The following is a 19,377-nucleotide window of genomic DNA, read 5'->3' on the forward strand; positions in this document are numbered from 1 at the left end:
AGTACACGGATCTCCATATATGGGTATCAGGGGTCTCCATGTATGGGTAACTGATCCGATATACATCACTGGCCAGGTGGCCAAGAATTGACGTGAACTCTCCCTTTAGGGTTAGGTCGAATGTCGCCCTGAGGCGTCTTACTAGTTATATCTCCCCTGAGTCCCGGACCTTGGTTATGATGGCCACCTTGCTCTACTTATTGAGGTACCGAGCAACTGGCCAAACCCCCCTTTTTTGGATTATCTTTGACAATGTGATGGCACGTGAGCGCCGTAGTGGCGTGAGCATTAGCGTCGGGTGGCTGGGAAACCCACGGTAATAATTTCAAATCCTACTCGGGGATTCCCATTTTTCTTTTTCTTTGACCACAAGAAGGTGCAACTGCATGGCTTATGAAGCGCAGCGCTTTCGGCGCCCTGCCTGAACGCGCAGGGATTCTTTCAGCTTTTATCTGAGATGCCGTGGGGGACATGACAGGGCGTCATGGGTGAGACGCAGTGGGGGTGAGAATGTGTTGGACCGGCAGATGTTTGCATTTAACTAATAGAGAGAGATAGAGAGACAATAAGAATAGATTAAGACACCTAGGGCTCGTAGATTCAGGGGCGTCATTTGGGTATGGCAGGGGTATGCAGCTGCCATACCCTGGGTCCAGTGGGGAAAATAAAAGTTACTTTTAAATATGAATCCATGAAATGAATCCATGAAATGTAAATTACAGTAAAATAACTACAAATGCAAAATGTAACAAAATGGTCACTTTAACTATTCTCCACACTTCTCCCCATCTTGACAGAATGGTATATTCCCAGGTTCTGCAGGTCAGCTGCACAGGTGCAATGCATTATTGTTAATTGTGGCAAATTCAATAACATGCCAAGTTTAGATGCACTTGAACAACCGCTCCAGGCTGCCATATCCAGCCCAGGAAACCGTAGAAACCTGTTTAAAAAACAGCCAAAATTCGCAGCGCGAGGCGTTGTGAGCATGTAGATCTGCTATTTTCACAATGGAACCGTGTTATACAACACGGTTCCTCTTATCCATGAGGACTCCCATCTTTGCCATACCCTAGCTATTGCTGAACTGACGCCACTGCGTAGATTGTTAATGTAACTCTTCCTGTCTATACTCACTAATTATGTATTCTTAACTTACTTTTTTTTTAAATTGAGATTTGGGATTTTGAATCAAAGAACCCTCAGAACAATCCATTTTCAACACAACAGGCTGTCGGAACAATGGACTGTAGGTCTAATGGTAAATGGCGCTTCGGAAAAGGGAGCTGTCTGACTGATTTGCAGTCCCCATATTAGCACCTTGCTTTCTGATGGATGGACCAGAGCTTTATTGATTACTGAGGGGGAAATGTGTCTTTTGGATTAATAGTCCATCACTGTCCTCCGTCGGGGAAACTAGATTACATCCACTGTTTCCTCATCAGATGGTAAGACTTTTTAGGCCAGTGTGTGTGGCGTTCATTTGATCAATGTACAGTAGTCTAAAGTAGTGGTTCTCAACCTGTGTGTCGTCACCCCAAATTATTTTGGGGGGTCCCCAGATGATTAACTTAATGTACTTAAGCTACAACACTGTTTTCTCACTTAACAATAAACAAACCAACTTAAAGTTTAAGTGTAGCCTATAGAGGGTATCTGCACATTTCTAAAGTGACAATTTAAGAACTTTTTAATACCTCTAAATGGCAAATTACCATTGGTCAAATTGTCAAATAGTAGATCTAGGAATTGTCGGAAATGCTAGTACAGTACGTTCAAAATATGTGCGTATTCTGCGTAAATTGCTTAGTGAATCGTGTCCAATGTGTTTTTGTGAAGATCTTTGGTGAAGAGACTTGGTGTAGACTGAAAAAGATCGCACCAAGTACAGTACAACGCACAATTTCACAAGGTCTATTTCCATTGTCCATTGTCTAAGAGGCTGAAAGTGGTTAAACTCAAGCGATGCTGATCAATTCCAAATATAATCAAAGTATTTTGCAGCACCCCTGGACTAGCGTCACGGCACCCTACGGCAGTGGTTCTCAACCTGTGGGTCGGGACCCCCAGGGTGGTCCCCAAATGATTTTTGGGGGGTCCCCATATGAGTGTTCTCACTCAACAGTAAACAAACCAATATGAAGTTTAAAGGACAACTTTGTTTTTTTACAACAAGGGTTCATATTTTGGATTGTAATTAAAGAATATAAAAGATGAGTGTTAAAATTATTTCATTTAATTCTTTCTATTGTTTTAGAGATTCTTATTTCAGTGGTTGGGGGTTGGATGTGACTTATGGGGGCTAGAAGTTACTGTAAATAGCAATAAAGAAACTGCTGTCTTATAGTGCCTAAAAAGACATCTTGGAGCCACTTGTACGCATGCCCCCATCTGTACGCATGCCCCACATTTTATCACAGTAAATGCGATAAAATAATAGAACGAAGCAAATGAAAACATTTTAACATTCACTTTTTCTAAAATATGAACCCTTGTTGTAAAAAAAACAAAGTTGTCCTTTAAGTGTATAGAGGGTATATACATGGACATTTCTAAAGTGACAATTTAAGGACTTTTTTAATACCTCTAAAATGACAAATTAAACATTGGCCAAATTGTCAAATATTAGAGGTAGATCATGAATTGGTGAGTGATCCCTCCAGAATAGGCATGCTGGTGTTCTGTACAGTACTTGAGCAATTCACCCTTTGTCATGTCCCTCCCGTTGTCCAGGCCCTCTTCACACCCATTGGTTGCTGTGTCTTGGTGGGACACTCCATCCACTACCATTTTAATTCAGTTGCTTGGTATTGTTATTCTGTGCGTTCAATTCTAATTTCAAACTTGGTTTCAGTCAAATGGAGCTGCTCAGTGGCAGTGTAGTGACTCAGCATGTTTTTAAATGCTTTTATTTCTCCAAGAATTATGTTTTAGCAAATTCAACATAAAAAAGGCGGAACCAGGGCAGGACATGGCAGATAGAGCCTGCTGGTTGGTCAGCCAGGGACCAACCAGAAGGATAACAAAGGGTGAATTGTGTATTTAGTTACTTTCCATGGCTGCGTCTTAAACACACCGAATGAAGGCAGACAGACACAGAGCGGGTTCCATTGGGCCAACAAAGGTTTTTTATTATTGATTACTTTCTATCCAGATGTGACATAATGTTTTAAACCCTGGTCATGACGGAAGAAGGAGGTTCTAAAACAGGATCGGTGTCAGCTGTCGCACTACGCTAGAGGGCGCTAAAGAGGGACTTTCTCCGTGATGTTTTTTAAATTACGTCTGGTTATACAGGAGATCAGTGCTGTGTCGGAACAAGGTTAATAAGGTGAGCGAAGAGGAGAAGGTGGGTGGTGGTAGGTGGAGGTGGAGGGAGGGTGGGGTGGGGTGACAGTTCACTTCTGCTCGGGCATGAGGTCGTCGATGTCCCCGCCCGCCTCCAGGCGCTTCTCCATGTCTACCAGCAGCTTGACGCCGTCCACCACCATCTGCACCAGCTCCACCTCCGAGAAGCCCAGCCTGTCGGCGTTGGAGATGTCGAAGACGCCGCCCACCGCCGCCGTGTCCACGCCCCCTGAGAGACAAGAGAACAGGGAGAGAATGGTAAATGGTGCGTTTATATAGTGCACCATCATGGTGTGTTTGTTTCAATTAATGATCAATCCAAACAAACGATTGCATTCCAGCTTTGGATAAATGGAACATATACGTATACTTTACACTTGACTATTTAGCGATATCAAAGTGAATCAAGGTTTTAACCCATTCAAATAATTAATTATTTTATACTTTAGCTGTTAGAAAAATAGCAGATATACAAGCTCGCAGCACGGCAAGCGCTTGTACCGGTATATCTGCTATTTTTTAAAAATCATGGACATTTGTGCGAATCTTTGAATATAGATAGGTATATTTAAAGTGAACATTTGTAACTCAAATATTTGCTTTTGGGGGTCCCTAATGCATAATATTTTGAGACGGGGGTCTGCAGCCAAATACATATAATTCTCGATAATTCTGGTTTAATTAAAGCAATATTACACGAGAGGGTGTCAAAGTGTCAAAGTGTCAAAGCATAATCTACAAGCTCACAGTGTTAACGTTGTGAGCATGCATATAATGCAATTTTCGTGATCTTTGCGGGACACCGCCATAAGACCAATTCTAAACTCAGGCTTAAATGGTGAGTCAGACTAACTGTTACCTGTGCCACGCTTCTGCAGCCTCAGTCTCTTGAGGACCTCTCCGAACTTGTCGTGTTTGCTGACGTTGGGCAGCTTGACGTGCACCCCCCCGCGCAGCCCAGTGCCCAGGTTGGACGGGCAGGTCAACACATAGCCCAGGTGTTCGTTCCACATGAACTCATGTCCCCTCTCCTTAAACAGACCCTCGATCTGTGCACACAAGATAATCAGTCAGTCAGTCAGTCAGTCAATCAATCAGACAGACATGCTTGTCACAACCATGACATTTTACCTCATGATCAATTGTCAAACAAATAGTTGCAATTAACAATTTCATTGCGTCTTTTGGCTTTGAACATTGGTTCATAAACAAAAATGTCATATATGCCTTAAAAGGCTTTGTAAATGGCGATTTCACGATTTATTGTGCGCTTGCTGTGGTTAGTGTCTCGCTAAAACAGTGGGGTTTTCAATGGTGGATAACAATGGATTGCAATGGCCAAATGACTTACGCTTCTCTTCTTTTTTTTCACGAAAGCAGAGAAAGCGTGTGTGTGTGTCTGTGATCGACCAGGGGATCGATCGAAAAAATACGACATTTCTCTGAGACTATTGAAAAGGAAAGGAAAGGAAAAACGAAAAATAGCTGGCAGTGGTGAGTTAGCAGTTTGGTTAAATATGCTTGGCAGTGAGTGAGTTAAGTAAAAGCATGTTTGATTATGTTTTCCACCACTGGATTTCAAACATGTCAACCTGAAAAGGATCTCAATTTGAATAAGCCATGTGCAGGTGCTTACTTGAGCTCATCCTTTTAGTTGACCTTAGACCAGTGAACTGTACTGTCATGAAACTTCCTTTTCCTATGCAAACATCTAATAAAGTCGACCCTCCAGAAAAATGGGATTATGCGATCAGATCATTTCCCTCATAATCAGCCAAATGCCGCAGATTATGCGCGGGTCACATATTTTCAAAAGAATTTCACTGCATAAAATCACATAAAACCCAGCATATTTCATCGCAAAATCAAGGATTTTAGCCCGCATAATCAAATGATTTTAGTCCGCATAATCAAGGATTTTTGCCCCTTTTTCCTGGAGGGTCTAATAAAGTCATCAATCAATCAATCAATCAAACCTTTGTGAGTCCGGTGCAGAATCGGTGGAAGACCTCCTTCATGTTGCCTCCTTTCTGCATGGAGATCACCCTCAGATGGTCCTCCTCGTTCACCCACACCAGGAACGTCTTGTTGTCGTTGTGCCTGCAGGACAATAAGCATCAACACCAATCCTTAGGAGTAGTTCACCCCCAGGACAATAAGCATCAACACCAATCCTTAGGAGTAGTTCACCCCCAGGACAATAAGCATCAACACCAATCCTTAGGAGTAGTTCACCCCCAGGACAATAAGCATCAACACCAATCCTTAGGAGTAGTTCACCCCCAGGACAATAAGCATCAACACCAATCCTTAGGAGTAGTTCACCCCCAGGACAATAAGCATCAACACCAATCCTTAGGAGTAGTTCACCCCCAGGACAATAAGCATCAACACCAATCCTTAGGAGTAGTTCACCCCCAGGACAATAAGCATCAACACCAATCCTTAGGAGTAGTTCACCCCCAGGACAATAAACATCAACACCAATCCTTAGGAGTAGTTCAACCCCAGGACAATGAGCATCAGCACCAATCCTTAGGAGTAGTTCACCCCCAGAAAATTACTTCTGTCAGTTACATACCCCACAAAGCCTTGAATGCAGATTTTAGTTTTAGTTTTTGTCATTCCTGAGCCAATAATTTGATGACGGAAGAACTGGACCCTTCAATCCAGTTACTGTAGCTCTTCTTTTGAAGCTTTTTGGGGGATGTTGAGGTTGTCATCAGGCGGCCGAAACCACAAGCTTTGCACCTTCCTCTGAGGTGGAATGTCTGGTGGTGGTGGCGGTTCCTCACTGACAGGTGCATTACAATAGCAATTTGCAGTGGTGTAACACTAGTAAGACGCCTCAGGGCGATATGCAATCTCGCCCGTCGTGCCAATTCATGGCCATCTGGCCAGTGATGTATATCGGACCAGTTACCCATATATATTGAGATCCATGTTCTGTATAGTACTTGACTTTTATGCCCATACATGGATATCCCTGTCTGAACCAGCAGCACAGATATGGGCATTCCCATATGAAGTCCTGTTAGATATGGGCTTAATATTGATGACATCAGGGATCTCCATATATGGGCATAAAAGGGCTTCTGTTAGAGTGGTTCCCATGACATCACAACATACAATATCTGTGACCATGTAGATCGGCTATTTTCACTATTTCAGCCTCTAATATTTGACAATTTGGCCCACAGTCCTTAAATTGTCACTTTAGAAATGTGCAGACACCCTCTATACACTTAAAGCTATACTGTGTAAGTTGCTCAACTAGTGGTCAGTAGCTCTATAGCAAACCGTGGTCGCGTCCGCGTCTTTCGGACGTTTTTCGCCACGGACCGGGCCTCACACCCCCGCATCTGCCTCCACCTCGCCGAGATCTATCTTTAGAGGGGTCCCTGGTTCCTGTGCGTTCAGGCATTCCGGAGAAACGGACTCCTTCACCCGAGTATATGCTGTTGTTTTGTTGAGGCAAGCTACTTCCTGAGAAGTCAGCAAGATGTGCTGTGATTGGCCGGCAGTGTATAACCCTCGCTGTGATTGGCCCGTAGTGTATGATGACGTAATTTTTCCACAAAAACCGGACCCCGGCGAGGATCACATAAAACATATAAAGAGAAGGCTTTAGAAGCTGAAAATAACGGAGTGGGTGTTCTAAAACTTTAGCGATTTAACAGTTAGGACAATTTTAAGATTTGTTTTATAAAAGAAGTTACATGGTATAACTTTAAACTTTGTATTGGTTTGTTTACTGTTGAGTGAGAAAACTATAGGTTGCACATTAATCTAATCATCTGGGGACCCCCCAAAATAATTTGGCGACCCCCCTGGGGGTCCCGAACCACAAGGTTGAGAAGCACTGTTCTACATCACAGTGTTGTGTGCTCTCACCAGATTCCACGGCCGTCGGGCCAGTCACGGCCCATACCGGACGCCAGCAGCAGGGGGGACACGGGCTTGTCGAACAGGAAGTGGTCATCAATGAGCTGTTGCTGTTCCTCGTCCGTCATGTCCTTCAGGGCGTAGTACGTCCCCTTTAGGTCCCCGTCCAACGACGCAAGACCTGACACGCACACACACACACACACACACGCGCACACACATACCGCACACACACACAAACACAAGCACCCGATAAGTAATGAGCAACTGTTGCTCTCAAACTTTTTTATGTCAAGGAACTTGATATGTATTATGTATATCTGAAGGTTTTGTACCAGGGACCCCCAGATGAGATGATTCTTTTTTTTTTTATATATATAATTTAATGGGAACATATAAATAGCTTTTGATTTAGTTTTAGTCATAGTCTTTTGAATTAAATCAAATGTACTTTTAGTCATATTTTAGTGATCTGAAATGTTTTAGTCTAGTTTTAGTCGACTAAATATCATAAGAAGTAAGGAAGAGGCCCAGTTTCTTTACAATATGGCTGCTGTGCATAGAGCCTATTAACACCAAGGTGCATTAACACATTGGACGCCATTATTAAATGCATTGAACTTACTGGCGCAAGTGCGTGCGTTGTGCTCGGTGTGAATGGCGGGCGCACATGTGATCTTTAGCGTGGTGAAATAAAATCCAAATCGCGACCGAAGCTGACAACAGCCAGGAGTCAATAACATGGCCCCTGTTTACATACAATGTCTATGGGACTGCGAAAGAGGGAGGAGAATGGAGCACTGAGAAACTAATCTGAATGAGAAAAATGCTCACGGGCGGATCGGCTGCTAAGCTTGATGGGACATTTAGTGTTTTTGCTCACCTGGCACCAAACTAAAACTTCCTATGATTGGCCGCTAGTTGCGTTGTTTTTCCCCCCAGCCGAATGCAAAAAGAATTGTTCTTTATTGGACCCCATTCATTATCCCCTTCCGTTTTCTAACCTTAATTAACATTTTCATAAATACTTTATGGTTCCTATCGCTAGTTAAAAATTGCCTTTTAATCACGATGATATGCGTTTTGTGAAAATAAGGTCCCATTTATGTTCAAATTGATGATAAAGTTGCGGGGGGCGTGGCCAACTAAACTGATACCAGCCAGCTGTGTTCTTCTTCGTGTGCTGTATTTCGGGAGGCTCCGACCACATTCTCCTATGTATCTCTGCGGTTGCACGTGACCGTTGGCAGCCAATAGCCTCCTCTGGTCGCATTTCAATCTATGATGGCGACACCCATGCCAAGGACCCAAAATACTTCAGTTGCGCTGCATAGAAACCAATGGCCTCGCACTGTCCATATATTTTACAGTCTATGATTTGGCACCTGTTTATCTGTTAACCATGGCAACCAGATAAGGTGTTCCCAGACCCGGAAGTTTGGTGGAATGCATTGGACCAGCTGAACAGCATGAACAAACACTATAAAATAAAATAAAAGAACTACAAGCTCGCAGCGAGGCACTCGGTGCCGTGCTGTGAGCTTGTATGTTTGCTATTTTTTAATAGTTAAAGCATAAAATAATGGTTAAAGTGGCTCAAATCTAAAGTAGCCCCGGTATCCAGGCATTATGTAGCCGTTCAGATATCTTATTTTACATCAGTATTGTTCACGTGAACTGGTTTGTTTAGGCTTATCCATTATAATTATAAAATCGCCATGATTTATCACTCGTTTTCCACCGCGGATCACTTCCTCATTTACTCAAAGCGGACAGCAGCAGGAGTCATGTACCCCTCCACGTCATTTCGAGACGCCGGAGGAGCCGGTGCATGAGATCTGTCGGGGCCATAGACTAAATCTAAAGTGACACAGTTTTGCGTTCAGGTCTAAATGGCTGAAAGAGAAGAAGGGGGGAAGGAGACATACTCTCTAAGGACATGTTCTCGACGGCCCGTCTCTCTCCACGACTGCAGTGGGGAGGCAGACAGAATCCTCTGATACTCCGTCCTGTACGCACTCTGCTGCTCAGCACGTAGTTTGGATCCAAGTCGTCTCCTCCCTGAAATCCACATATTCACAACACTTATTATGACATAATCGTCATTGTCAGGGTGGAAACCTAAATATATGTACAAAACGGTTCCTTTTTTACTATACTATAAAAAGAATGAAGTTGTGAAACTAGCCAATCTATATGCTCACAACGTGTCGCAGTGTGTGACACATTGTGAGCTTGTTGAGGCAATTCACTATTACTCCTGTACTGCCTATGGCGAGCGCTAGTCAAGCATCGCTTGACGCAATTGCGTCTCATGATCGAAATAAGTACATTATAATGGTGTGAAAAAAGAAAATCAAAAACAATTGCCACGGACAAGACCAAGTCTTTGCCACGGACACAGTTGTCCGTGTACGGACATATTGGTGACCCGGCTCGTGTGTGTGTGCGTGCGTGCGTGCGTGCGTGCGTGCGTGCGTGCGTGCGTGCGTGCGTGCATGCGTGCGTGCGTGTACCTGCAGGTTGTCTGGGTTCAGGTCGGTTTTGTGGGTGTCTGTGGGTTTGTATCCTCCGTGGCGGTCTTCGATCACGGGGTCCAGCAGGTCTTTGAACACCTCATACGTCTCCTCGTCGCCAGCCACACAGCCAACCGTCATGATGAATGGATGACCTGTGGGGGAGGGGGGGCACGTTGTTCATACGGACACAAAATGACACATTGTATCAGAAGCCTGTCTGACGGCCATTGTCACGTGACTCACGAGAACATTTGTGTTTAATCTGGTGGAATTCATGTGGTAGGGGGGGAAATTATTATTTTAGCCAAACAAAGACAGTAGCATTTGAATCTACGTCAACGAATCGACAGGAAAGAAATGTAATAGATTTTACGTTATAGTTTATTTGCGACCGAAGGTAGCAGTTTACCATGAGAAATGTCACAGCTTGTCACAGCTTGTTTTTACGGTCTATGGGTTTGTCGCTCTAACATCATGCTCTGATGTCACTGTGATGTCCGGCACATATCTGTGTATCTCTAAAGGTCACGCCTGACACTTTGGTTCCCTTGACACATCACTGTGACATCACAGGTGACATCACCTATGTAAAAATCCATATATGGGTATTCCCCAGAATCCCTTTTATGCCCATATATGAAGATCCCTGATGTCATCGATATATATTACTGGCCAGATGGCCCATCTCTGTGTGGCTGGTTCAGATAGGGATCTCCATGTATGGGCTGGGCATACAAGATATTGTATGATGTGATGTCATGGGAACCACTCTAACAGAATCCCTTTTATGCCCATATATGGAGACCCCTGATGTTTTATATAAATGTATTTGTGAATTATTATTTTTCCATAGATTTTAATTAAAAATGTAACTTTTCACAAATATCGGATCTTGTGTAGTCTACCCACACGTGTTTCATAAAAAATAGCCAATCTACAAGTTAACAATTTCTTGCATCAACAAGCTATTTCAATTTGTGCCACATTATGAGCATGTAGATTTGCCATCAAACCACGCCATTCCCATTGAAATGCATTGGCAGAATCCACTCTTGGCAGAATATTAGTGCGGTGTGACCACGGCCTTAAAGGGCAAAAGTACTGGCTTCAAAGTATACTTAAAGGGGCACTCCACCACTTTTCAACCTATGTTCATATAATAGGCTCTATGCATATATGCCATTTTGTTCTACTTCCGGGTGTCTTTCGACTTCCTTCACAGGTGTTACCGATGATACTAATGAAGGGTCTGTTCCATTCTGGTAAAACAGAGTCAGGGTGCTGATAGTGTGCATGTTGCTCACTGGAAACACTCTGCTACACCAGTGGGTCTCAAAGTGTTCTTGAGTGGGTTCCAAATGTCCCCATACAGGAGTGTAACTGAGAGTACAAATGGAAGCAAATGGACCTGCAAGGGTCCATTTGATTCCATTTGTTGATTCCATCTGTACAGAGTTATGGGGGTCCTTGAAATTAAAGAACCACTGTGCAATAAATCAAACAGAGTCTTAATTAGTATCATATGTAACACCTGTGAAGGAAGTCGAAAGACACCCGGAAGTAGAACAAAATGGCGTATATGCATAGAGCCTATTGGTCCTCAGACTCCTCACTCAAAAATACCTTATTGGAGCTGTGTGGAACACAAGCTCCCTATACGTGGCCGTGTGTGTGGCCGTCCGTCCGTCCCTGTCTGTCTGTCTGTCTGTCTGTATGTAGCCTCAAAGTTTGGCACGCTACTCCTCCCACAGTTTTTGCACCACACACTCGCGCCATATGTCAAATCGACCGGCTTACTCGGGAATCGTGTGCTAGTAACTTGCTAAGAGAAAGGTTCTATAGTTTAATTGATATTAATTTATTAGTGAATTAATTTTCCCCATTGACTTATAATGGGAATTGCAAAAACTCACATTCAAGTATTTTTCTCTCGTAAACCATAGGAGCTACAGTTTCAAACCTCGGAGAGGAGATTCATAATGATTTTAAGAATGAATCCAAAAATAATTACATCACTCGGCCTCATGGTGGCGCTATAACGGCCCACTTTGCGTTTTGCCCCGTAACTCTTGAACCGTAGATCGGAAAATTAAAATTATTTTTTCCCTGGATTCCTTGGGTCAAGACGCATCTCCCCATATAGGCCACGCCCATTTGCGCCAGGATAGATTTTCCGCCATCTTGAATTTTCTCCAAAACACACTTTTTGCACCTTTTCCTACATATTTTCTTCAAATGTCACAAAAATCGGTACACATGATCCTGGGTGACCAGAGAGGTGCTACACACACACACACACACACACACACACACACACACACACACACACACACACACACACACACACACACACACACACACACAGCTCCACTTCGAACAGAGGTTCGATTTTTTTTCTCTCAGAGGAGGGCTGTGGGCAGGTCAGAAACCCATCGATTGCCAATCCAGCTTATGGGGCTGTTAAGTCTGACATCATTTTGTAGGCAGAGGAGAACTTTCCCCCCCAAAAAAAGCATTCTTTTTACTATTTTTACTATTTACAAATTTTTCTTCTCTTTGTTGTTGAAAGGAAAGTGGTAGAATTATACTTTAGTTGTTATTTTTGTCACAGATCTGTTGAAATAGCGAGGGACAGATATTGACAATAAATCTGCTTGGAGGTCTGACTACAAAATGATGTCACAGCTTAAAAGCCCCATAGAAACTGCAGGCTTTCTATTCCTGAACAGTTGCAATTTTAAAGTGGAAGCCATTGTTCTCGTGATAATAAAAATCTAAATATATATATTTTTTTAAATATCGATTAATTTTTTTTTGTGGAAAATGATGATGTCACAAGACGATGGATTCTGAACTTCCCACAGCTCTCCTAGGAGACTTGAACTGAGTAGAAAATAATTGTGATATTTTCAACAGGTTCTCACCCCTATTGCGTCATACAACCGACGCGATCTTAAATACCGAATGCTTCTCACCATAGACGCGGACGGATTGCCTAATGTCTCAAGGGTTAGACGCATTGGGTGGTCTAAGAAGAAAGAAAAAAAAGTAGTTCCTGATGCGGGATTCGATACCGCTCTGAAGGCTTCTTGGTTTACCAGCCACCCGTCGCTACCGTTCACGCCACTATAAACGACGGAGCAGCGCCGTCTCAGGCGCCGATGACCCCCGTGAGTCGCCACCGAGGCGAGCGATAGCGAGCCGAGTTGCCGCGACGAGCGGTGGGAACGGCGCATGAGCCGACTCAGCCGCGTTACCGAATTACGTGCCGTTATGGACAGAATAGTAAATCTTGACCAGGGGACTGCTTCCGCCTCCGAATGTGGCTCAAAGAAGGGACTACGTTATCATTCCACGTTTTGTCAAAGATAAAATCACCAAAAAAAAGGAACTTCCCAGTCACTCTGGTTAGCTCAGTCGGTAGAGCATGGAGATACAAATCCAGGGACCGGGGTTCGATTCCCCGTGACGGCCGTCAGTGAAAAATATTCCAGTAACCACATGTCGGCGCATGCGTACTAAGACACTGTTCTCGTTCAAAAACTCTCCGTTCCCGTCGCACCCTTGACGCAATAGACATTCCTAGAGCGTCGGATGGGTGAAGCAAGGGAGTGAGAATGGGTTGATATTTTATCATGAACATTAGTGAGGACCTATTATATGAAGACAGGTTGAAAAGTGGTGAACTACTCCTTTAAGTACCGAAAGTAAAATAACTCATTGTGCAGAATGTCCTATTTTCACAAGGTATCTTAACTCTTATACTGCTTTGAACGTTCCCGTTCGCCCCATTTTTGACGGCCCGATAATGCCAATTGTACGTTCTTTGGCTCGTTCTTTTGTACCTTGGTTTGATGTCTGTAACCTGTTGAGGTGTCGCGCGGGTGTCTACCGTTGAAACAGCTCCCATAAAAGTACTCTTAAAATCCAACTGGACGTTAACATCAATGGAGTCACAACACTGTTCCATGTGTTTTTCTCTGGATCTATTGCTCTGTAGCGACTCATCAGCCTTGAACAGCCTTGACAAGCAAGCGTCGAGCTGAGACCATTTTCACATTAATTCTTGCATGAGGCTGCCCCCTACTGCTGGTAGAGCCACGGCACACTCTTTAAGAGAACATTTCCAAAAAAAAATAATACACCTTTGTCTATATCATCGCAAAGGTAAGGTGCTTTTGCTGGCACAAAACCCAATAATAAATAACAACATCTGGCAGAATAAGAGTTAATGTATACTGTATAATGTATTAAATATATTGAAAATATCGGATTTACATTTTGCTTGAGTCTATTTTCGAAAGTTTAATTAGGGCTGAAGAAGTTAATATCTGTTTTGTAATAATGATAATTAGAATCTACAAAGTAACAAGTAACTAAGTTTACCACGTATAACTGTAGTGAAGTAAAAGTACAATATCTGTCTCTGAGATGTAGAGGAGTAGAAACAAAGGAGTAGAAGTAAAACTACAGAAGTACAGTACTTGAGTAAATATACGTAGTTACTTTCCACCACTGTTAGTTTCAATTTCACACGAGAAAGACATTGATTGTGATGTTTTTGTTTCTTTTTTTTTTCTTCTTTTTTTTGCAGGATAATCATAAAGCATGGTCACAAAATGCACTACCTATCTACTATATGTGACTGCATTTAAAATAAGGTTTTTCATTTGAATGTTATAGTATGCATTTTTCAAATGGCTTTTATATTTCATAGACATTTCTTGTGATGATGTTTGGCCTTATAGAGGGAAATCATTTGGACAATTAATCTGCAATAGCAGATGTGAGTCATCAGGACTAGATTATTTATTTATTTTAGATGAGTTGTTTTGTTTGTTGTTATTGTGTTATCGTTTAAATCAACTTAACTGTAATGAATTGTATTTTTCTTACGATATCATTTAAGTCTAGTATCCAAACAATACAAATTAACTGAAATGTAGCAGCTGTGGCTGTTTTCTGAGTGTTCCCTTAACATAACACTAGTCGATAAAATGGTCAATGAGTCGCCAGGCATATCTTATGCACAACATGTCACTCTAAATGTCCTCAGTGTCAGATCAACAGACAATGCCAATTGAGTATGTTGTGACGCGACACTGACACCGCTAATGCCTGACTTTATACTTGGTGGCGTGCCGGTGGCGCGCACCAAACATAGCCGATCTGCAAGCTCACAATGTGTCGTGTTCGCGACGCATTGTGAGCTTGTAGATCGGCTGTGTTTGGTGCGCGACACGGGCACGCCACCGGGTATAAAGCAGGCTTTGGCAGGTTCAGTCTGTTGTGGCCTTCTAATCCAATCATTTTAATTCGTGCTGATTAGAAGCTGCTGGCTACTACACCAACCTAGTATCGCAAGCCTCAAAACTCTTCCACAATGTTCCAATAGAGTCTGTTACTACACCTTCTCAAAGCAGTGCACAGGGAGCTGTGAACGATCCGTCGTTTTGTCAAATACATTTAAAATATAAAAACTAAACTTCCCAAAAGAGCGTTGTAGACAGGATTAAGCAATGGGATTGGTATTTAATAGGGGTGTAACAATAGTAACAATGCAGATAATCGGTATCAAAACGTTTTGCAATGCAAATAATCGATTACATGGAAACTAAGATTTGTGCCTTGTATCTATCAGTTTTAAGATGGAAAATGAAAAAGAGGGGTCTAATTACTTTCCCATTCCATATAGCTAATCTTGGTCTATTGATAAATGTGTGTAATCTCTGTGTTCATGTCAAGGTGTGGGTTTGTCCATATGTGTTGACTTGAGATACAGTATAATGACCATCCATAATAATAGATTTTTCCCTTTAAAAAAACTGCACTATATTGACACGTTTGACACAGTTTTAATGTCTTTGCTAAATAGTTACTATATCGATTTAAATCATTGAACCAAATCGTATTGTATCACCATGAATTAACTAATATCATCCATGTATCATATTGTCAACCATGTATCGTGATGAATATGGTATCACTATTAAATGTATCGTTACACCCCAAATATTTAAAGTTATACCATGTAACTTTTTTTATAATACAAATCTTAAAAGTGTCCTAACTGTTAAATCGCTAAAGTTTTAGAACACCCACTCCGTTAATTTCAGCTTCTAAAGTCTTCTCTTTATGTTTTCTATGAGCCGTGAGGGGGGGAGAATTTCGCGGCAAAATGACGTCATCTGCATCATCTGTATATGTTGTGTATACGTTGGCCAATCATATCGCGGATCATAAACACATGATACACTACCGGTCAATCACAGCGCAGATCATACACTGCCGGGCTCTTCAGGAAGTACACTGCAGTGTTTACACTGGTCTAGGAGTCTAGCATGTAACTCCCCAACCGCTGCTCGTAGAGGGATACGAGAGACCTCGATGGATGCGTCTCGGCGAGGCGGACGCGGTGGTCTGAATGCCCGGTCCGCGGCGAAAAACGGCCGAAAAAAGCAGACGTGACCGCGGTTTGCTCTACCTCTACTGACCACTAGTTGAGCAACTTACACAGTATAGCTTTAAGGTACTCAGAGGGCCCTCACACCTCACAATTACTTCTAGAGAGTGAGTGACTCCCACATTCAAACACTAGAGCGAACGCCTCCGATCTGGTACGCCCCAGATGTAACAAAAACATGGTCTACTCCATTAAATCATGTTAGTTAAACACTGGCCTTGGAAATGACAGGTGGATATACTGTAAAGGTCTTTGCACACAGCTGCGTTCTTTTGTCTGGGTTTCATTTTGGGGGTTAACTACTCCTTTAAAAGTCAGGATTTAGGGATCGGCCTACGATCTAAGTTTGTTAAAAGGAGACAAAGGGAGCAGCATATCTCTGAATACACAAAGCACAGACAGATACGTATACCAGTCAACACAAGAAGAAATGATGGCTTTGCATTCCACCAAATACATCAGACAAATCTAACAAACATCCTGTTTTATACATTCAATCAAATTATCCAATGTCCGAGCGCCACGAGGGGAATGAAAGACTCATCATAATTTAAACACCAATTCAATTTTCCACACCAGCCCTAGCATTCCTATTGTGGCTGGTAACATGAACTGTAAATAGACGATCTACAAGCTCACAAAACGCCACAATCTGCTATTTTGAGTTTGTAGACCGTAGCTTGCAGATAATAATTTCCCAGCTTGTAGATCGGCTATCGTTGTAGAAGTGATTTAGCGTGAAGATTATCGATTCACTAAAGTAGCATGTCTGTCGATCGAGGATTTGAAGTATATTGCAAGGGTCTTCAACAGGGGGTCCAGGACCCCTAGGGGATCCCCAGAATTACTACAGGGGTCTTGCAAACTAGATAGAAGCTTTTTTCTCCTTTTTTTATATTAACCACTTGAAGTGTCCTTGAACCTACTGTAGTGTCCATATTCTGAGCACTTTAGCCAAAAAATAGCCAATCTACAAGCTCACAACTTGTCGCGCTGCGAGGCATTGTGAGCTTGTAGATCGGCTATTTTCGGCAAAGGGGTTCAGTGTAGAGGGGGGAAAGAGCAGGCTAAGTACAGAGTGAAAGGTCAACTTTATTAAGCATTGACGGTTCAAGTACCTTTAAAACACAAATTGACATGAATCCAAAATACACTGATGGTTGTGCTGTCAAACGATGAAACTATATGGAAGATATGAGAAGGTTGTGGGGGTCCCTGCTTCATCTCTCTCTTAACTAAGGGGTCCTTGGCCTGAAAACGTTGAAGACCCCTGGTCGATTACAATTTGTCATCGGCCAATGGAAGGGCATTGATTAGAGGTCGTGGGTTTTGCTGCAGACATCTTTTATGTGAAACTCGACGCCGGTGTGAGTCAGCATAACGTCTGAAGGTACGACCTTCATCCGTACCCACACAGTGACTGTGCAGAAATGTGTTAAGCTAGCGCTGCAGCTGGCAACGCTCTGCTACATGAATTTACACATTTGATTCCTCAAATGAAAAGTGTTAAGTCGTTTAAGCTATATTTACCGGTCATCCTGTGTGTGTGTGTGTGTGTGTGTGTGCGTGTGCGTGTGCGTGTGCGTGTGCGTGTGCGTGTGCATGTGCGTGTGTGTGTGTGCGTGTGGGTGTTTCGGTTTCAAAATGTTTGCCTCTTTCCTATATCATTTGAGAATTTGGCCGACGTTTGATCAGTTTTTATAGTATAGTTTTTTGGTGATCACTTTTGTTGGCAGTAATGATCTTTTTTCCTGCTATTCCCTTCAATTGTCACTTCACTACAGGGACGTGCAGAGAATGTTGGAGAGGCAGGGGCTGAAATTTCTAAAAGGGCCTTGTGGTGGAAATATAGAAAATAGCAGACATCCAAGCTCACAACGCGTCGCAGCGCGACTAAGCATAATCAAGTCAATGCTGGAGATGAGGCGTAAGGCATGGATTTCTACACAGAGAGGGCAATTATTTCAACATAAGATGCTGCATTCAAGTTCAGGAGAGGTTGGATAAGGCAATTCTCTTGAATGCTGCCTCCAGGTATGGCATGGAAAGAGGGTATTCACGGTTCTTTCACCATAGTAAAAACTGCATTCATGGTCTGGAGAGGGCACTTTTTACACGCGGATAAAAGGGCAGGGGCTCAAGCCCCCTTTCATGTCTATGTGTGCACGTGCCTGCTTCACTATATTGTCACACACCCTAGGTGGGGTTGGCAAAAGGGCCTTTCTGTGTGGAGTTTGCATGTTCTCCCCGTGTTCCCTTGGGTAGGTACCCTCACAAAAACATGCAGTAATCTCTATAATGCCTCTCCCTGGCCAGCCAGGTCGCCTGATGGAGAGGAAAGGAATTGGTTGGAATAACGTGTTCCTTCCACGCGCTACGTCCTACCGGGGAAACTTCCCCCTGTCAGGTGATAAGAAGTGGCCTGCTCACTCCTCATGTACTGAAGGAAGCATGAGCTCAGTTTGGGGCCCTCCTCAAGTTGGCAGAGGGAAGGTAGCGCCCAGGATTACAGCTATAGGCAATTGGCACTGGGTGAAAAATGGGTTACAAAATCGTGGGATAAAAATGTAATATTGTCACAGGCCTACCTGGGTTGTCGACTCCGGTCTGGATGACGTCGTCCACCGTGAAGCCGCTGGGGGTCTCCTTGTCCCGCAGGTTGGCGTACATTTCGGGCGTCAGCACTTTGGCCATGTGGTTGTTGTGTTTGCTAAGGTCGGGGTACTCCTGCTCGGAGCTGTAGTTCATCTTCATCTTGTTGTGGGTGTTACCGAACGGCATGGTGGCGTTCTGGTGATCTACCTGCACGCACACAGAACAGGGATGGGACGATAATCGTTATTATCGTTTATCGTGAGAAAAAAAAAAAGGAAAACACCCGCGATAATCGTATCGTGGAGATCGGAAGTTATCCTCCGTCATGCACTGGGATCACCTTTTATTTGCTGAGCCACATATCTGGTACCATTTAAACTGTCTATAATGGAAATAATGTACTTGATAAAGCCTTTTTTTCAATTTCTTTGCCAAAAGAATAGCCGATCTACAAGCTCACAGATCTAGATCTGCTATTTTTGGGGTTAATGTTCCTCCCCAGGATAACGGATGTTGGGGATATTGAGTTTATCGCGATAATATCATAAATGGCAATTTCTTGGCCAT

At 43.1% G+C, this 19,377-nt stretch overlaps 1 protein-coding gene across 1 annotated transcript; it reads right to left on the reverse strand.

The window, feature by feature from the left end:
* Positions 1 to 3,398: 3,398 nt before the first annotated feature.
* Positions 3,399 to 18,996, reverse strand: ckbb (creatine kinase, brain b; the record flags this gene model as incomplete). The annotated part of the gene is made up of 7 exons (XM_080744303.1): positions 3,399 to 3,577; positions 4,208 to 4,397; positions 5,325 to 5,448; positions 7,243 to 7,414; positions 9,162 to 9,294; positions 9,750 to 9,904; positions 18,804 to 18,996. The coding sequence occupies 7 exons, from the start codon at positions 18,994 to 18,996 to the stop codon at positions 3,399 to 3,401; spliced, it is 1,146 nt and encodes a 381-aa protein (XP_080600429.1).
* Positions 18,997 to 19,377: the final 381 nt, after the last annotated feature.

This window comes from Nannobrachium achirus (assembly GCF_963921795.1).
Source record: "Nannobrachium achirus genome assembly, chromosome: 16".
Taxonomy (NCBI): Eukaryota; Metazoa; Chordata; class Actinopteri; order Myctophiformes; family Myctophidae; genus Nannobrachium; species Nannobrachium achirus.